General features: G+C 38.5%; 1 protein-coding gene across 24 annotated transcripts in view; it reads left to right on the top strand.

The window, feature by feature from the left end:
• Positions 1 to 18,579, top strand: part of KALRN (kalirin RhoGEF kinase) — a 495,003-nt gene that overhangs the window by 219,771 nt on the left and 256,653 nt on the right. For all 24 annotated transcript variants that reach the window (XR_011726469.1, XR_011726470.1, XR_011726471.1 and 21 more), the window contains 3 exons: positions 3,930 to 4,052; positions 11,184 to 11,375; positions 17,986 to 18,117. Coding sequence is in view for 21 of the 24 variants with exons in the window: in XM_071746600.1 (XP_071602701.1) it covers positions 3,930 to 4,052; positions 11,184 to 11,375; positions 17,986 to 18,117 (447 nt within the window). In the remaining 3 variants the exon portion in view is untranslated. The remainder of the gene's footprint in view (positions 1 to 3,929; positions 4,053 to 11,183; positions 11,376 to 17,985; positions 18,118 to 18,579) is intronic.

Genomic DNA, 18,579 nt, shown 5'->3' with positions numbered 1-18,579 from the left:
CAGCAGGACTCCAGCTAAGGACTAAGTCAAAGGAGTAATTAAATATCTATTAATTTTATGATGGACTCTAGGTTAGGTTTGTTAGGGTGGTCTTTTTCATGAATGGGATGAGGTCCATCAATAGAGTTCTGTATAGCAATGTTAATATGACAGGGAAAATCTGTCATATTAACTGAGACACTGTAGCTGGTTTAAACTGATCTCACAGGGCATATTTTCTAGATGTATTAAAAACTCATTCTTTTGACAGGGAAACTCACTTACCAAAGGATGCTCAACACTTTCCCAGGAACCTGAGTTAGTCCCTTGAAACCAGGGTGGTCCTTGCAGGGTTTAATAAAATAACAGTTGTTGGGTCCTTGCCATGCTCACATCCTTAAAGGTGTGTTTTAATTAAGCAACTAGGCAGCACACTCACTTCAGGAACACAGGAAGCATCAGTGTTTCTCATGTGGAAAACAAGTTGAATTTGAAAGCTTTCAGGAAATATTACTAGGGATACAGAGAGCGTTAAGAGACCTTCACAACTTCCAGTCATATTATGATGAGAAAATTGTTGAAGTCCCTTTGTAGGCTTTGTGGTTGAACACAAAAGTTTGAAAACACAATCCATTAGACCTCAAAACCAAATAAGACCTCATTTTAATACAGTTATTTATTTATTTTTTTTAATCCCATCATTGTTAAGCAAAATCTTTGATTAGAAGAGTGCAGTTACAAAGTTTTCTATGGTGCAATAAAGAACACCTAAGGCTGTCTTCTGGGTACTACAGAAAATGCCTGCAGTTAAGTAAGCATTAAGTAGAAATGCTTGAGAAATCTCTCAAGGAAGAAACCTGGGAGGAGGTAGAGGGGTTAAGTGGTGGGTGGTGGGGAAAGGCAGCATAGAGAACATAGAGAAGCAGTACTATGCCCAGGCTGTGCTGTTTTGGAGGGTCAAGTTAGTCCAGGCAGCACTTGACTGTTCCATGCAGAGGTACAAATTCATCTGCAGTTTGTTTGTATCACAGGTATAGTGATGCACTGTGTAAGGCTTGTCTGCAGATCCCTGGTTACTGTGTAAAGCAAGAGAGATTGTAAATACTGGTATTATATTTATAACCAAGAGCAGTGAAAGTTTTCACAGAGCAAAGTGCATCATACTTTAAGCCATAGTGAAACTGCATTTTTTTTTTTCTCTGCACTCATTCCCAGGCATCTTGCTTTATTTTTGCCCAGCTTCAAATCACATGAAACTCAAAACTCTTCTCAGGATTTCAAGTGAGACTTGAGAGAACAGGACCATATTGATGGGGAATAATTTGCTGCAGGCATAGGCCTGCTGAAACCAAAGTAATATTTTTATGAAGAACATAATAGAAAGCTTCAGACTGGAATTGTGTCTCTTTGAAAATCTGCTCGTGTCCATGAATAAAAGTTTAAAAACCACAGTTTTGGAAGGTAGTACAGATCTCATCATTGAGGTCTGTTGTTCAATATTGTTCAGAATTCCTGAAGGTCATCCTTACTACTGCTATTGTGTATTTCAGTTGATTAAACAAGTAAAAATATCAAGAATAAAAATTTAAATGTTGTTTATTATTGTGGTTTAAAAGGCATGGTTTATCTTAACCTAGGTTTTCATCCAATAATGTGTATAGATCAGAGGGAGAAAATGCTCCCTATTCACAGAGTAATAGATTACTAGTTTAAATTACTTGTCTTAATAAGATCCTGATTTGACTTCACTGAGTATAAAATATTAGACTCGCTGTTTATTTTTAGTGGATTGCTGCCAGTTTTCCTCACCATGAATGTCTTTAGTTTGTTTGAAACATTAAAATATGTTCCCAACAAACACATATCTACTTACAAAAAATCTGTGTTGGTTTCTCAGCAGAGATGTAAAAGCTTGTTGTTAGAACATGAACTTTGCTGTTATGGAATTTTTCTTTCTTTATTATCCTTATGGCTTTTTTTTTTTTTTTTTTTTTTTTTTTCCCTTCTTCTTTAAGCCCACAACTGTGGCAAATTTATTTGTGCTTATGTTGCTTATCAAATCTTAATGAAATGAGAAAGCAATCCAATGAGTAAGCTTTAGGTGTCTCTTCAGGTTATAGTGGTTTGTTTCATTTAGCTTAATTAGCAGTAATGTTTGAAACCCCTGACCTCATCCTTTCAAAAATCTTTTATATATTTTCTGAAGAAAGTTTGATGGGCCTGATTTTGATCAACTCCATGGGTACATAAGAAAAAGTAACTGTGTCAGTGGTATAACTTGGCACTTCAACATTGTAATGTGAAGCAAATTTGGCCTTTAAGACTATGCAACAACACAAAACACAAGCTAGTATAGACTCTGTAGTACTATATTCATAAATAAAAGATTAAGAAGTCTGGCATGCACAACAGATTTCTGCAGCCAGGTCAGTGTAGTGTGTCTGGTGGTATCGGAGCGCTTGCAGTGTTTATTTGCATTTTGATGAGAGGGATATTCAGCAATTATTTCAGTAAATCCACTGCATAAAGCAGCACTCTCACATTCCAAATTGCATGCTAGGTAAAAAGTGCTGAGATAACTGCATGAATCTTGGGTGGCCCATACAGGGCCTTTGCTCTGCTTCTAAGAGAATCTTCTCTACAGGGAACAGAAAAACTGACTCTGAGGAGCTACAGCAACATAGAAAGCCTGAGCAGTGGGCACTGAGTGTTCTTCAGCTGTTGTAGGTCAAAAATTATTCTTCAGTGCTACAGAACTTGACTGCAGGACATGTAAATATGTTATAACAAAGATTGGACTCATCCTTTGCATGCAAGGTGGTTGCTTAGAATCTGTGCCACTTGCCTTTTCACCCTAAAACAGTTTAACACCAGGGTTTGTGGTGACCTGGCTCCACTACCTCTATAATTAGTTTTTCTTCCTTACAATTAATAAGTTGGGGGTTTTATTATTGAAGATCCTTTATTAATGGACAGTTCCCCATTTTGGGGAGGATGGAGATGAGGGAAGATCATTGGCATAGATTCTGTAACAAACATGTTTGCAAAAAAGAAATCTGAGATTGTAATGCCTGCTGAGTTGTAAACAGGAGTAAGGAATGAAAGATTCTCACTTTGAATGCATTCAGTCTCTGAAACAACACAGAACAAGCCAAAACATAAACAAACTGTCTCCTAGCTGACTTGTGACAGCTTATAATGAATAAACGTGCTGCAGATTGAAGTGTCACATTAATGTGCTACAATGTAAGGAATGAGTTTCATCAGCTTTATTCAATGTATTTCTATCTGCGCCTGAAGTCTTGAACTATCCATTTTGCTTGTAAGCAGAAGTTGGAATGTGTACTCTTTGACCTATTAATGGAAGGAAAAAAGGAAATTAATTTTTCCTCTTTTTCTGTTTTCCTCTTAATCCCAAAAATAATAAGTGAAAGATATACTGGTTTCTTTCTTTGATATTGGAAATATCTAGGAAATACAAGTATAGGAAGTCAACTGGCTTTTTGGGTGTGACTATTGGAACCAGTGTACAGATGAAAAAAGGAAGGGGGTGAAAAAAATGCCATCAATAATATTTGTAGATTTTCTGGTCCATTTCTGGATTAAGAACTGCTAGGGATCTTTGGTCAGTGAAGCAATCCCTGATTTTAAGTCATTCTTCTTCCATCTTTCTATATATGAAATTCCTATTACCCATAAGGAAAGACTATGGGATCAGCTTGCTGAGGAACATGCTTTATGAATTATGTTTCCTGACTTATCATTCTATTAATAATAAAACGTGGTGATGGATGATTCCATTGTTCCATAACAGTTTATTTTGATGAGGTTTTTTTTGTCTGTGTTGCATATACTTCTCAGAACTACAGATTTATGTATTTTGCTATGTCTCTTATTTTCTGCATCCCTAACGCTTCTTTTTCCCCTCTTTCCCATGTGGGTACTTCTAGATGTTTGACTGGATCAGCCACAACAAAGAATTATTCCTGCAGAGTCACACGGAGATCGGTGTGAGCTACCAACACGCCCTTGACCTACAGACGCAGCACAATCATTTTGCCATGAACTCGATGGTGAGTTGAGGGCACTGGGGTGTGCACATCACTGAGGGAAGGACCAGTGTGTGAGGCCACCTCCACCCAGTTCAGAGAGCACTATGGGCCTCTGAGAGGTGGAGTAAGGAAGAAATATATGAAAATACAGGGAAACCGAAATATGGTTATTTCCTCGACTTAAGAGCAGCACTGTGGGGTTTGTTTACATTTTGGAGAACAAATACAATGTTTTTAAAGTTTTTGACGTTTCTTTGACTGGCAATTAATGGGAGCTGCAGGTGGCACCTTTATAATTTTTCTTCTGCCCCCACACCCTGCTAAGGTGTTTTTCAAATCCTTGAAAAAGAGACACTAATTGAGCTGTCAGTTGTGGGATTTGGGGCTTTTTCAGTGGTTAGTTGGACAATCTTTTTGAACACATCTTGATTTACTTTTGCTTAAAGGAAAAAAAAAAAAAAAAAAAAAAAAAGCATCATTATACATTTATAAGTTCTTTGCTCATTTTTTATTTCCAGGCATAAGTTATTTGTTCTGGAAACTGCTCTGCTTTCAGCCCAGAACTGAGGACAGCGTGTATTGATGTTTTGATTGTTGCACTGTGTTAGAAAAATGTGTGTGTACCCCCTGCTGCAATCTCACAATGTAGGGATGAGCCAGTTCTGATTGCACTCTGTCAGCTACACAGAAGCTTGCCTGGAGTAAACCTGCTCCTTCAGGTGTTCTTCTTCATCCTGTGCATGTCAGAAGACAGTTGTGCTAGGGTTGAGATCTCCAAGGTGTCATTGTTGATGTTGATGTTGAAGTTGGTGGTGTAAATCACTAGAGGGTCATGCCCTGCTGTGCCCTGAAAGGGCAAGGTACTTGAGAGCAGCTGTCTAAAATGTAAAAAAGAGACCCTGACTACCTGAGGTCATTAAACACCACACTCAATTTTCATAAGATTACAGGTGTTAACCCTGGTATTCTGGCCAAATTCCAAATGAGGTAATTAACTTCTCTGACCTAAATTTCACCTGCCATTTCCAGCTACCTGGCTGTTCCTTACTAAAGCTCTGTGCCTCACTAGGGCATTGCATACCAGAGGAAGAAAAGAAACTTTTATAGTGTCAATTAATGTATTTATTGTAATTATAAATGAAAGCATCACTGAAAAACAGGCACTGGGTACCTGATTGTTAAGCTTGCCATCACAGTTCCATGGAGCAAAATACAGGATTGCACAGGCTTGATATAACACTGCTGCTCACAGAATCCCAGCAAATCCAAAATATGTCCTGGATGTTAGTGCATTGGAAGTCACTTGGATTATGAAATATGAAAAGTGGATTGTATTGCTTCAAGTCAAGCTGGAGGAAAACTGCATTTATCATTTTTGGGGCCACTTTCTGTTATAATTTTCTTAATATGACTGGGAGCTGAACTTAGAGATAATTATCGTTAATAGAAAATTAATGAGTGACAGTGAGGGTGCCACCTGATGGAAGGAAAATTATTTTCCTCCATTGCTCTTCCATCTCTCCCCAAGTGGACTTTTGGGAACAAGGAATGCAAGAAAGTGAGACATTTGCAAAGATCTTGGGGAAACTTCAGGGACAGGGACCTCTCAGTGGCTGTGCTGTTGTCATTTCACCATCTCAGTGCTGCAAAAATCCTGTCTAATAGGGCTACCCAGGAAAAAGAACTTTTTGGCTGAGGGCAAAGAGTGTGACATGTATGTTTTGCCAGGTCTCAAGGGTGAACTGAATCACACTGCGAACGTTTTCTCTGTGAATGAGCTTAATCATGGTGATTTTTCTAGAAATTTGTTTTGTAATTTAATTGGATTATTTTCATGCAATATATTAGTTGCAGCAACCGTTGGATTAAGAATTGTTCAGATATGAACCTGAGTAAGCAAATAAGGAGAACTTGAAGCACTTTTATTGACTGTGGGGCTTAGGGATATTTATAGCTTTTGTTGTTTGTTTTGCCAAAAGATTAACATTAGTATGAAGAGAAAGTATAAATGAGGGAGATGTAACTGAGGATGGCTCTGTGCTTTTCAGGGGAAAACCCTAAAAACATAAGTGGAGTTTGGATCAGATCTTGGATCTCCAAAATCTTTTGGTTTGATTTTTTTTTTTTTTTTTTTTTTTTTTTTTTTGCATATGTCATTTAATCATAACAGTATTTAAAATATTCTCCTCAGTCTGTCTAGAAAATACACTCCCCAGATGTTTATTGGGTCATGCCTTTTGTCACATGCTCTTCCTATACATCTCTCTAGGCATGCTGTGACCAAAGTTCCTTCTTGGAAAAACAATTTATTACACTGTTTATTACAATAATAATTCTTCCCTTTAAATGAAGAGTGTGGGATGTGGAGAAGTCATGTATTTGAGGTAATAAACTGTAGCGTGGTATTTTTTTTTCAAATTAAGGACCATAGAGTATTTTTTTCTGTGATTCAAGGCAGTGTTTGTTCTCACTTTAGTTTCAAAATAAATTACATTACTCTGTGTTACAGCTGTATGAAGTTTATAATGAAGCAATAATACTTCTCATGAAGACTAATATCTGGAGCTAACATTTTACGAATAATCTCAATAATTTAATACATTCACTAGAGGAAAAAGACCCACAGTTTTTCAGTATGATACAAAGCAGATTGGTTGTAGCTCTGGGTATATGGTATATGTGCCATTTGCTCCAGCTGAAGTTATTTGTATATCCATGGCTGGGACATTTTTATGCCTGGATCTTGTAAATTCCTTAAAGAATGAGTTTTCCCTTTCTGTGAGACATGCATAAAAATGTCCATGTTCAGTGCTGGTATTGCCACCCTGCTGTCAGGGACTCAGTTCTCTGATGCTAGATGGAGATGCACGTTGTCCCTAAGAAAGTCGCAGTGTATTTCAAACACATTGCCAGTGTCATGGAAAGGCTAATGATATCTGCTAAAAATTCCCAACATTTATCTCAAATGAATGTTGTTTTTCGATATGTAGGCTGAGCTAAAATGCCATCCAGCATTAGTCTGCAACAGGCTACATATAATTGGTCTTGTTATAGAAGCTTAAAGGTCTTAAAGCTATCTCACGAGTTTGTCGCTGAACCGTTCTGCTTTGGATTTATGTGTTGGGTTCATTTCACAGATGGTTTCTCAACTCGCTGTAATACAGTGCAAGATGGTTAATTTTTAATTCTAAAGAAGAACTCTTCAACACTCAAATTTCACCTTCAATTAATCTGCAAAACCTGTCTTGCAGCCCACCTTTGCTGCTTGCCATCACAATGCCTCAAGTAGTTCTCTTGGAGATGAGATGAACACAGTCGAGTTCCTTGCAGATTTAATGCTTCTCACTGCTCATTTTTTCTTTCGTGAGTGTAAGGTGTTCTTTTTATATGTGTTTTAGAAGAAAGTATTGCTCCAGCTAGATTTGGAGGGTTTAATTAAGAGGGAAGGTTTCCCAGCATGCCTGCTAGAAGATCAGGACTGAATTAGTCTATTTCCCTGTGGGAGATCATTGCACAAGTGAAACTGCACTACTGGCAGTGCTTATTGCTGAGGGCTCTTATCCTACCAAATGTTGGGGACCCTCAGCAGTGATCACTTATGCTGGAAGGAACAGCTGTGTTACAGACATTGATAACCAGAATCAAGGCCTTGTTTAGGTTACAGAAATAGACTAAAAATTTGTGGGCAAAGAGAGGTGTGTGCACTTGCAAGATACTGCACAAGGCTTTCTTAAACTGCAAAAGAAGCTCTTGCATATCATGATGCTGATGTATGCATAGAGAAGCTTTCCTTTTGTTTGCCAGTCCAGTGACTTTAGAAGGCAAAAATTCCCTTTTCTGGCTAGCACTTCAAAGTTGAAAGAAAGTCAGTGAAGAGTGAACTCTAACACAGGCAATGCTTTTGGATTGTCTGTGGATGCATTTAAAATAAAGGTTTTTCAGTGGTAAAGGAAATATATTGGCCAAAACTTGGCTGCATCCTAACATCATCACAACACAATGTCATGTCAAATGAAGTGTTTTAACTCTTATAGACATTAATATATTATTTTCTCATTGTTTGAGCTATTGTAGTCCTATGTTGCCTTAAATCAGTGATTTCTTGCAGTCTTCTTTGGGGACACCTTTCTGCTGAAAAAAAAAAAAAAAAAAAGAGGCCTTTTCCTGTATTTAAAGTAAAAGTCTCCATGAAGCTGCTAGTTGTGGATCTTCTATCCTGAAGGAAAAATTAAGTCACATACATTAGTTGCTTGAATTTATTTCCAACTAGGATAAAAAGGTCTGTATAATAGTGACACAGGAAGTTCTCATTTTTTTAAAACCTCAGTTTTTAGAGGTGAACAAACCAGAGGAAAAGGAATGTTTAACTTTGTGAAATGTCAGCAGTTGAATTTTGACAGCATGGATTTATGTCCAATTTTACTCAGAATATTTACTCAGAATATCACACATTGAAAGATGAAGACAGAAAAAGTGGCTTACAGCTTTGTTCCACTTCAAGGTGAAAGGAAATGTCTTGCATTTCTTGAATTGTGGTCAACTAAATGTTTTTCTCCTAGAAACAAATTCTGAAGTGCATTGAAACCTTATTACATTTTACCTCACTTCACAACAGATCACATCCTTCCCAACTTTCTCAAGAGGTGCCATCTTTACCAATAACAGCAACACTGACTAGAGGTCCCGTGACTGTAAGATGTGTTTTGTTTGGTAGGATGTGCTTCTGTGAGTTCCAGATCATTTGGTGTTTGCTCTGACTTGTTTTTCTTGGAGACCTTGGACAAGATTCCTCCAACTTTCATTTCAGTGTGTCTGCTTCACTGAGGTGGGACAGAAGCACGTGTCCAGAATTAGGAGATATCCCCATTACACTCCCTGTTGGAGCTGTGCAAGGAGCCCATCACACGTGATATTGCACTTGAATCCACTTACTGTTTAGAAAGCAACAGAGTTATCTTTGGACTCTCTGTTTTCTGAGCCACTTCTTGGTGCTCTAAGAATGGAGATGTGAGCAGGTGGCTCAGAAGAGGCTGCTTGCTTTGTGCTGGAAAAGTTATGGAGTTAATGGGGTTGGCTCCAGAAGAGGTCAATACTTCTCCATGAAAACTTCATATATCAAACAGGGAGCTTTATATATTGTTATGTCTACTTATAAACCAGCCTCAAAGAACATCTGTATTTCAACTAATCTTACCTTCACCCTTGTACAAGTTAATACATCTGTGTACTGCACATACAGGGAACCGAGGAATTTGATGTTTTCTTCTGTGCTCATAGCACTGCTTATTTGCAGGGAAAAGAACAAATAAATAAAAGCAAGGTGAGAACAACTTGTTTCTCACATGAATTCAAAACTTTTTTAGCAACTTTCTTTTCCTTCAAGCACACCTAAGTTCCATGTCTTCATTTGGTGAAACTCATCTAAGCTCTAGCAAATGTGGGGATGCTACACTGCTTTCCACCAGAAGAGCTGACCTGCAGTGTTGCAAAATGATCTTGACTGAGGCTCAGTCATGAAGATTTTGAGAGAAAGGCTTAATTATGTAGTATAAATTTCAGTTTCTAACAGAAAGATACCCCAAGAAGCATTTGACTGCAGATGGTGGTTAAAATTCCTACTCCTATCTTTTTTAATACACTTCAAACTCCAGAAGAATTTCATCATTTTCTCTAATTGGACAGAAAAAAAAAATCTTTAAAATTGATCTGACAAATGTGTTCAATATTTGGTTTTTAAAAAAGGCTGTGTGTATTATGGGGTAAAAAACCAAAACTGGAGGTTGAGTATTGATTTTTATCTGAGGTATTTTTGTTATAGCTGTCACAGTCATGGTTCTAGCAGGGAGAGCAGAGTGGCTGCATAAGCTGTGGCCCCATCCCTATTTCCTTTAGCACCTAGGGGTATGCTGAGTGTACTTCTTAGTTATCCCACACATTTTGCAGACATAATTGCTGTGCTTCACAATTTAGTTTGGACTTGTGCCTGCCTTGGCAGTGTTTTGTTGTGTTTCATGTTTGGATTGGCAGATACCTTTCCACATTGTCCTTCCACTTGCTCTGATGAGATCCTGTTTCAACAAATCCACCTCAAATTTATTATTTGCCTATGAGTAACACTGTTTAAATTGTCATGGTTCTGTCTGTCCTTGTGCTTACAGATTCTGCTCTCTAAAATTCCTAGAGCCCCTTTGACATACTTTGTTAAGACAAGAAAACAGTGAGGTGGTGTTAGCAAAATATCTCAAATTCTGGGGTGTTCCTTTCCTCTGGTGATGAGAAATGCGAAAGGAGAAGTGTTTACATCAGATGATATTCCAGAAATCTGCAAGACTGCTGGCATTTGTTGTTTGGTGGTGCATCTTTGTAAAATACTGTCATAATGTCTATTTATTTTCAGGTTTATTTTCCTGTGCAGAATGTGGTATAGTAATGCAATTACATTGCTGTTGACAGTTCAGTTTGAGGAAAAAAATATTCTTCCACTTCTTTGAGGCTGAATAAAAACCCTCACGGAAAATACTTATGAAAGAACAGAAAATATTACCCTTTTAGTACGCTTTTTGATTCCTTCTAAATTCAGAATGTACTTAAATGATATCTCTGCTGGAGAACAGTTTAAAATAACCTGCAGAAAAGATAACTTTTTAACTGAAGAATATAATTTAACAGACATTTCTATGGAAACTCCTATTTCAATAGAATATCCTTATGAGCTCTTTTGAATTCTACAAGACTTTTCCATTTGTTGACATTACATATCTATAAATGATTTTTAGAGAGTTCTCAGAGGACAGAAAGCAAACATTTCACTTACGAGTGTGTGGATTTAGCATCCAGAAACATGAAGTAATGCAACAGAAATGTGAATAATAAAATAGAAGCAGTGTGTGGATCACAACAGGTGAGTAAGTGGCTGAAGTGTAGTAAATTAGTTTTACATAAATTCAAGGGGAAAGGGAAGGTAACAGTGTTAGATAATGGTATAGATGTGCAAAAAGATTCCTGAGGGATGTATTTTCAGAGTGGAAGGTAGTATGCCTGCTATTCATGCTCAACTCTCCTCCAACTGGTGGTGTTTGGAATGTGTAATGAAGGCAGAGGGTGGTTACAGTTCTTTTTTCTCTTTATTTATGTGTGCTTTTTAATTTTCAGAATGCCTATGTCAACATCAATCGGATCATGTCTGTTGCATCCAGGCTTTCCGAGGCAGGCCATTATGCTTCCCAGCAAATTAAACAAATATCCAGCCAGCTGGATCAAGAGTGGAAGAGTTTTGCTGCAGCTCTGGATGAACGCAGCACTATCTTAGCCATGTCTGCTGTCTTTCACCAGAAAGCTGAACAGGTGAGCTGCTTTATCACTGGAAAATGCAACTTTGCACTGCTGCTTTAATAATACTAAAAGCTGCAGATATTACCTGATGGCTTTTGGCTTGTGTGCAGTGAGGTTCCTAATGGATCAGTATCTTAAATACAAACAGTAAAATTCCCCCCCCCCAAAAAATGGCATGTGTTCCCTGAGTGGGTAAAAAAGTATGGTTATACCTTAGTGATGAGAGAATCTGATCAGTGCACTGGTGCAGTAATATGCTGCCTGATTTCTATTGTTATCTTGTTGCTTTTTCATCAGTACTGTGGATAAATACAGAATTGTTATGGTCAGACCAACAGTACATATCCAGCACGCGTATATATGAGGTGTATGTTGTGTGCACAGGAAGATGTACATATTTGTCACAAACCCACACTAGCAGACAATTTCCAAGAATCAAAGCACATTATTGTTAATGAAACTTCTGCAACTCATTCCATCCCCTACTCTTGCAGTGCTCTTCATAGCCCAAACTTTGTTGGATTTCATTAAGTAGAGACTTTAGGGACAGCTAGGAACATCCAATAGAATTTTGCATTTCCCTGAACTCTGGTTTATGTTTACCATAATTGTTGACAATTTCTTAGCTACAAAAGATTTTAAATATGCCACTGAAGTGGGCACACCTGATATTTCTAACATGACCCATACTTCCAAGTGTCTGAAGAAGAAACTATAACTGATAAGCCCAAAACGCTGCCTCCTAAGGCAGAATCTTTGTATGGAAAAGCTTAGCTCACAGATTAAAGATTTTCTATATTGTTTGGGGTTTGACTGCAGAATTAGAATTGATTTTGATTTTTTTTTTTAATTTTTTTTTGTGTTTCCTATTGACAATGGCCACAGCATAGAGCAATTACTCACCCTGCTGGGCACTTACTCATTTAAGCATATTCAGTGGCTCTGGTGGGACTGATGCACTGAGATGCCCAGTACAGATACTTCTGTTGCTCTACAATGGGCATGGTAGTTTTTAGGTTGTCTTCATGTTGCTAATTGCCAGTCATCATATGTTCATAAAGAAAAGTCAATTTATATCCTGTCTATAGCTACCACGAGAGTATTTAAGATTAATTATTACGTACTTGTTTGTTTGGGGTTTGGTTTTTTTTCCCTTTATGAGCAATCCCCTATTATTCTGAAGTGTCACTCTTGTTTGCAGTCTACAGGGAGTTGCTGAGGTATTGTATAGCCTGACAGATGATAAAACAGAAAGCTGTTTATAACTGTCTGTCAAGTTAGAAGTGAATCTTCTTTTTCTGAATACTATCAAAGTGATATTTTTGCCTCAGCCTTACAAAAAAGAGCTTTCAGCTTTGGGTCTTTTTTGTTTGCCCATTGTATGGATGGGTCTGACCAGTTTTGCCTGGTCACCTCTTCATAAGGAACTGAAGTTTATGCTGCCTGACAATCTAGTCCCTGTTTTCTAAACAGACAAGAGAATTTGCTGTTTGTGAACAGCAGTTGCTCCTCACTTGCAATAAGAGACAGTTCAGTGGAAGATAAGTGCTGATGTGAAGCCTGTAAACTCAGACAGCTGCAAAAATAGAAATGGGGGAGCCAATGTGTCCATTAGCCAGGATTAGAATTTCAACCTTGCTTTAGTAGGACTGGAAGGATAAACCAATGACTTGAGTGCTAATAATTTCATTACTTGACCTCTGCCTAGAATAAAAAGTAAGGTTCCACCTATATAGATTCCATCTATAACTCAGTCTGTTGTCTCTCAAACCTTCATTTCAAGTAAGTAACTCCATTATTTGGTGTCACTCAGGATTTCTTTTACTCAAATCAGGGCTTCATTGTCAGAGTTAAATCTCTGAAGCAAAGATGTAGATAAATCCTCAGTGTTAAATCTGTTGGGTTTTGTTTTGGTTTTTTTTTTTTTTTGTTTTGTTTGTTTTTTTTTGGCAGGCTTGTTGAAGATCAAGCCATTTCTCCCACAGTGTACCCCTGTTTCCCTCATACCCAACTGATGCACAGACTTTCTATCTTTCTCCAGTGTGATTAAGTTGCTGCAGTCTCTTTGTTCATTCCTTTCTACTGATTGAAGTTCTCTGATGCCAACAGGAAGCCAGTCTATTAGGAGTGTAATCTTTCAGCCTTTGGCACACCCCAGCCTGAAAGGAAGTTATTGGCTTGGGAGGGAGATTCATGAAAAGCTCTGCAATCTCTATAATATGCAAGCTGAGCAGGAAGCAACTTGTATTTCAAGGTCTCTTCCTAAAGACCCCACACAGAAAACTGCATAGAATAGAATTTGTCAGGCTTGGAAGGATGAAAGGCTGAGTCAACCCTGCTGGGAATTGTACTTCACATCTGTCTTCACGTGCCTCAGAATCATGTTGCTTTCCTGGCTCTAATGCCTGTGCCATGTTGAATGGAAATTGGCTGAATGAGTTTCTGGATCAAAGCTTTTTTTTATATTTTTTTGTAACCCCTCCTTGCTTCTTTCTTTTCCTTTTTCTGTTCATGTTTGTGTACATGTGTGTCTTCCTTACTGTTTTTTGAACAAAATTTCTACATACTAAACCATCAAACCATCACTGAGAAAAGAGCAAAGGAAAGAAAAGGAAAGAGACAGAGTGAGGAAGAGACAGAGAAAGAAAGAACAGACAAATCTTGCCAACTTAGGCTCTAGGTAGGCTTCCTTCAGCACGTGTTTGCTTACAAGCCAGTAAACTGTACTCCAAGAAACTACTATGTCCAGTTCAATGTGCAGCTCAGGATATTCAGTGGAGGTGTTTCCCAAATGTCCCTTAATTCCATCAGCTAAAAGTATCTTGATATTTTGTTTGTTTGGTTGGTTTGATTTGGTTTTACCCTCCCTTTCTTGTGCTAGCATGGAAATATTCTAGTGTAAAAGAGAATCTGCTTCTGTATCTTTAAGTATGCCTGAGGCTGTGCAAAGTTGCAAGAGAATGTAGGAGAATGCCTTATCTCACTGAGATTTCAAGAAAACTTTGCTATTTTGCACCAGATGAGGTTTTAGCCCACTAGCTGCCAGATGGGGGAAGCAGACATACCAAGTGTCCTCCCTTTCTTGGCTGTAATTGCTGAAGTTGTGCTAAAGTATTCATCTGATGCTCACTCCACAGATCCTGTCAGAGTGAACAAATTAATGTCTTCAATCAGCAGAGAGATCTCAACCATTTAATTCAGGGTCAGAGCCTACCCTCAGAAGTGCACAAGCAGAATTACTTTTTAAGGCAGTAGGTGTTAGGTGCACACATACAGACACATATGTTGGTTCTCTGAAAACTGACCTCTGACCACTTGTTTCTCATCACTTTACTCCCAAACCAGAAAGACAAATGCTCACATCTCTGCCTGGATCTCTTAAGCACATCCTGAACTCCCCCATTTGAGGATAGGAGACAAAAAAAGAGAGGAAAAATAAAAAAGGGAAGAAGAATTTGAGGAAAGGGAGGAAAGGAAAAGCCAGTTATCTGTAAGATCCAGGGGTAAGACTTCTGCAGTAGGTAGGGAAATTCCAAAACCAACAGTAGGTAATATACAATTAGCCTCACATAAATATTCAGGGTATCAAAAGATATCATAGGTCCCTAAGGAAAACAATTTCATAGCCTTCTTCCCATCTTTTCCCACAGCCATTCTGGACCACAAAAGTACACTGAAGTTTGGTTTTAATTTCTCTGGCTCCTAGGGCAGCCATCCTGGTTATCATGCAGCTTCCACGCAGAGGCCTAGCGAGCTGTAAGCAAGGACTGCAAAATGTGGAGAAATGTGGATGGTAAAATATCTGAGCTGTGTTTTGGTGCAACTGTGTGGTACAGCAATGCAGTCCCTGAGGAAAAGTAGTAAGAAGTGGTTCAAGAGTACATTATTATGTGAATTAATACAGAATTTGCAACTTAGGTGAATAGTTTATGAGTGAGGTGTAAGCATAGCTCATTACTTTAAAGTTACTTTTGGATTAGATCAGAGGTACCAAGATACCATAGGGACTTTTTTGGGGAAATTTTTTTTCCTTAGTATTTCCTCAAATCTTGAAAAACATAGACAGCTAAAGAGCCTGCCATTTGAAATTATACGTAATCAGCTTTTATGTTCCCAATAGGACTTTTCTAGTCTATGGGTTAACTAGAAATTTAAGTAATTCATTTTAACATTATTGGGTATCCAGTGGGCATTAACAGCTCCTGTTCCAACATAACAGTAAGCAGTTTACAATTTTAAATGCATCTGTTTTCAACTCAATCAAATGGTGATTTTTCTGAAGCTAATGTCTTTCTAGCATGAAGGGTTGTTTTTAATAAAGCTTTTTTTGAATCTGATATAGCATGTGACAAATAACAAAAGTTAACATAACTGCTTTTTTCAGCATCCCCAAATCAATAGTACTATGGTATGAGCTAACCCTCCTTTAAAAAAAAAAAAAAAAAAAAAAAAAAAAAAAAAAAGTTTTTCTCCTTATGTGAATGTCCACACACAGCACAGAGCCCCATGCACTGTTCCAGCATATTGGAGTAGAATGTTGACAGGCTGTGTATGTTAAGACTTAAAAACAGATTATGCCAACTGCTCCTGCTAGGGGCAGAAGTGAAATTATTGATGTTATCTTGGTGTGACATTGGCTACATACAGTAGAAATACAAAAGAAAAATAGATATGAGGCTGCAAGGTGGAAACGTGGTCATGTGCCTAGGATCTTCTTGAGCCTTCCCCACTTACTGTGCAGACCATGTTCTGGGGATATGGCAAATGTGAGGAACCTGACTGTAAGAGCTTGTACTAAAAGAGAATTCAGAAGTTTTGATAAGACCCATAACAGTGTGATTCCAGCAGCAGGAACACTGCTTTGTAAGGTGTAAAGGTCTTTTTTTTTCACTGTTTTGACCAAAAGGTTCATGTATTGTCCCAAAAGGGATTTATCTCCACTCTGTGCTCTTAAAACTGCCTAAAAAATTATGTGAATTCAGCTGCCTTGGCACAGAATATAGTGACTTCAGCTATATGCAAAGGTGTTTGGGAATTTCATCTGAAGAGACTCAACAGATAGGAGTCAAACCAATACAAGAGAATGTGCCATCCTTGCCTCCACTCTTCAAGAAAGCACAGGTTTCACTGATAGAGTTGGACTTTGTAGACATAAGCATTTAGGAAGTCATATTTGTCACATTTCTGTGCACAGAAAAAAAAAATTGTTTGAAATAGAAACACTTTATAGCTTTAATTAGACAGCAGCATGGTAAATATCTTTATGGTGTTAATAAAAGGATTCTGATGCCAGAGCTGAACTGAAATTCTTCCCTTTGAATCTCCCAGCCCTTCATGCTGTGTGTGAGTGCTGTACTAACAAGCCACAGGTGAACATCTCAGGAGTGGATAAAGCTGTGATCCTGGGGTTGGTTTTGTGGTATTATATATTCACCCTACAGGGTGCTGCATCTGTTGTATAATTAGCTGTTCTTTTTTTATAAATAGCCCCAGTGTATGGCAGGCTGGTTTAACAGAAACATGGAGGAACAGAAAAATATTAATGAGAAGTAATGAGGTGGCATTAGGCAGTTTGTATGGAAGAAATACGTATATGTGAGCTGTGACATTGAAATAAGCCCTGCTTAAAACAAAAACCAGGATGGGAACCTTGGAGACTAAATTCCTCTTTTCTTTCACACAACAGGCAGCACCCAGGAGAGCTTCCCCAATTCGTTCTGCCAAAGTGCATCAGCATGGCTCTGGAGGCCTTTAAGAATGGAAAAATATTTTTTTCCATCCCTCTGTCCCCCAAACCCATTCTGTTTCTGGCTGTCTGTCGAGGCTTCCAAGCAAGGTGCTAAACCCTATCAATTGCAATGGCAATGATTTTTTCCTCCATTTCTGTGGATGTCTGCCCACTAGGAACTGGAGTGAGACCAGCAGCTCATTTTGCATTGGCTGCTTAGAAGCCATCAGATGGTAATGGTATCTGATCACTGCTAACCTGGGCAAGAATCAAATTTCTGACCCTCAAGGGGGTCTAAAGCCTTGGTATCCTATTAGCAATCCCTCTGAGCCCTCTGAGCTGGCCCAGGGCTGGGAACTGTTTGGATAGAGACTGCCTGCCTTCCACTGAAATGAATCGCATCATTGATTTTAATGGGAGTTTGCAATTGCCTGAATGAGTAGTGTTAAAGACAGGTAAGCAACTGAGGAAAATTGACAACTGAGACCTTGCCAAATAGAGCTGGAGCTGTAACTCATCCTTCTGTGCTTCACACTGGTGGTTTGTTTTTTTTTAAAGTTGTTGTAGCCTTCTTTATTGGAATACAATGTTGTTGCCTCCTACTAGAGTATGCAATGACTTTTAGCATGGATGTTTTTTGAGCCTGGTTAAAGCATTTGTTTTTAATCCAGAAGAAACAGAAAAGCATTCCTTTGGATCTAGGTCATCTTCAAGTACTGAGAAGGTGACAGGATTTATCTATTCCAGGGTGCCCAAAAGGACTCCTTTGTAACTGATACATTTTCCTGAGTCCATGCTGCAGTCATCTGTGGCACTCTACAAACAATATTTTCTGATGTTGATGAGATGTTGTTCTGTGCCACTGTTTGCTCATTGTTCCTGGAATTTTTTCAGTTCCTTTCAGGTGTGGATGCCTGGTGCAAAATGTGCAGTGATGGAGGCCTCCCCTCAGAAATGCAGGATCTGGAACTGGCCATTCATCATCATCAGACCCTGTATGAGCAAGTAACACAGGCCTACACAGAGGTATGTGCTTTTCAAAGAATGTGAGTGTCTGTAAAGCAATAACATATTTGACTGCATTTTGGAGATTAAATGAGAGAGATTCTACTTTTCATTTTCCAGCTTTTTAAAATGAGTCAGATCCAGTCTCAGACTGTAGGAGGTGACTGCTTGTAAGGGCACAGCAGGAAAACCTGGGGGACAAATCCCATATAGAAATGAAAATCTAGAACTAATGCTGTCACCTTTGCTGCCTTGGCTGAACAGGGAACCCTTTTAAGCCCACAGGAGCTTTACTCCTGTTGTTTTCCTTCTGCCTGGCTCTAGCACAGTACTTGGGACTTAGGCAATTTCCATGAGGAAATCTGGGTTGCAATCACAGAGTGAAATTTCTTATTCAATACTCAGGCTTCTCAGGAACAGCAGGTTGTGTGGGAAAGCACAGAACAGTCCTGTTAACTTCTACTTGTAACTATGAATTTTGTG

Source organism: Heliangelus exortis, chromosome 6, assembly GCF_036169615.1.
Source record: "Heliangelus exortis chromosome 6, bHelExo1.hap1, whole genome shotgun sequence".
Classification (NCBI taxonomy): Eukaryota; Metazoa; Chordata; class Aves; order Apodiformes; family Trochilidae; genus Heliangelus; species Heliangelus exortis.
The sequence above is the reverse complement of the archived record's forward strand: the minus strand, read 5'-3'. Positions and strand labels throughout refer to the sequence as shown.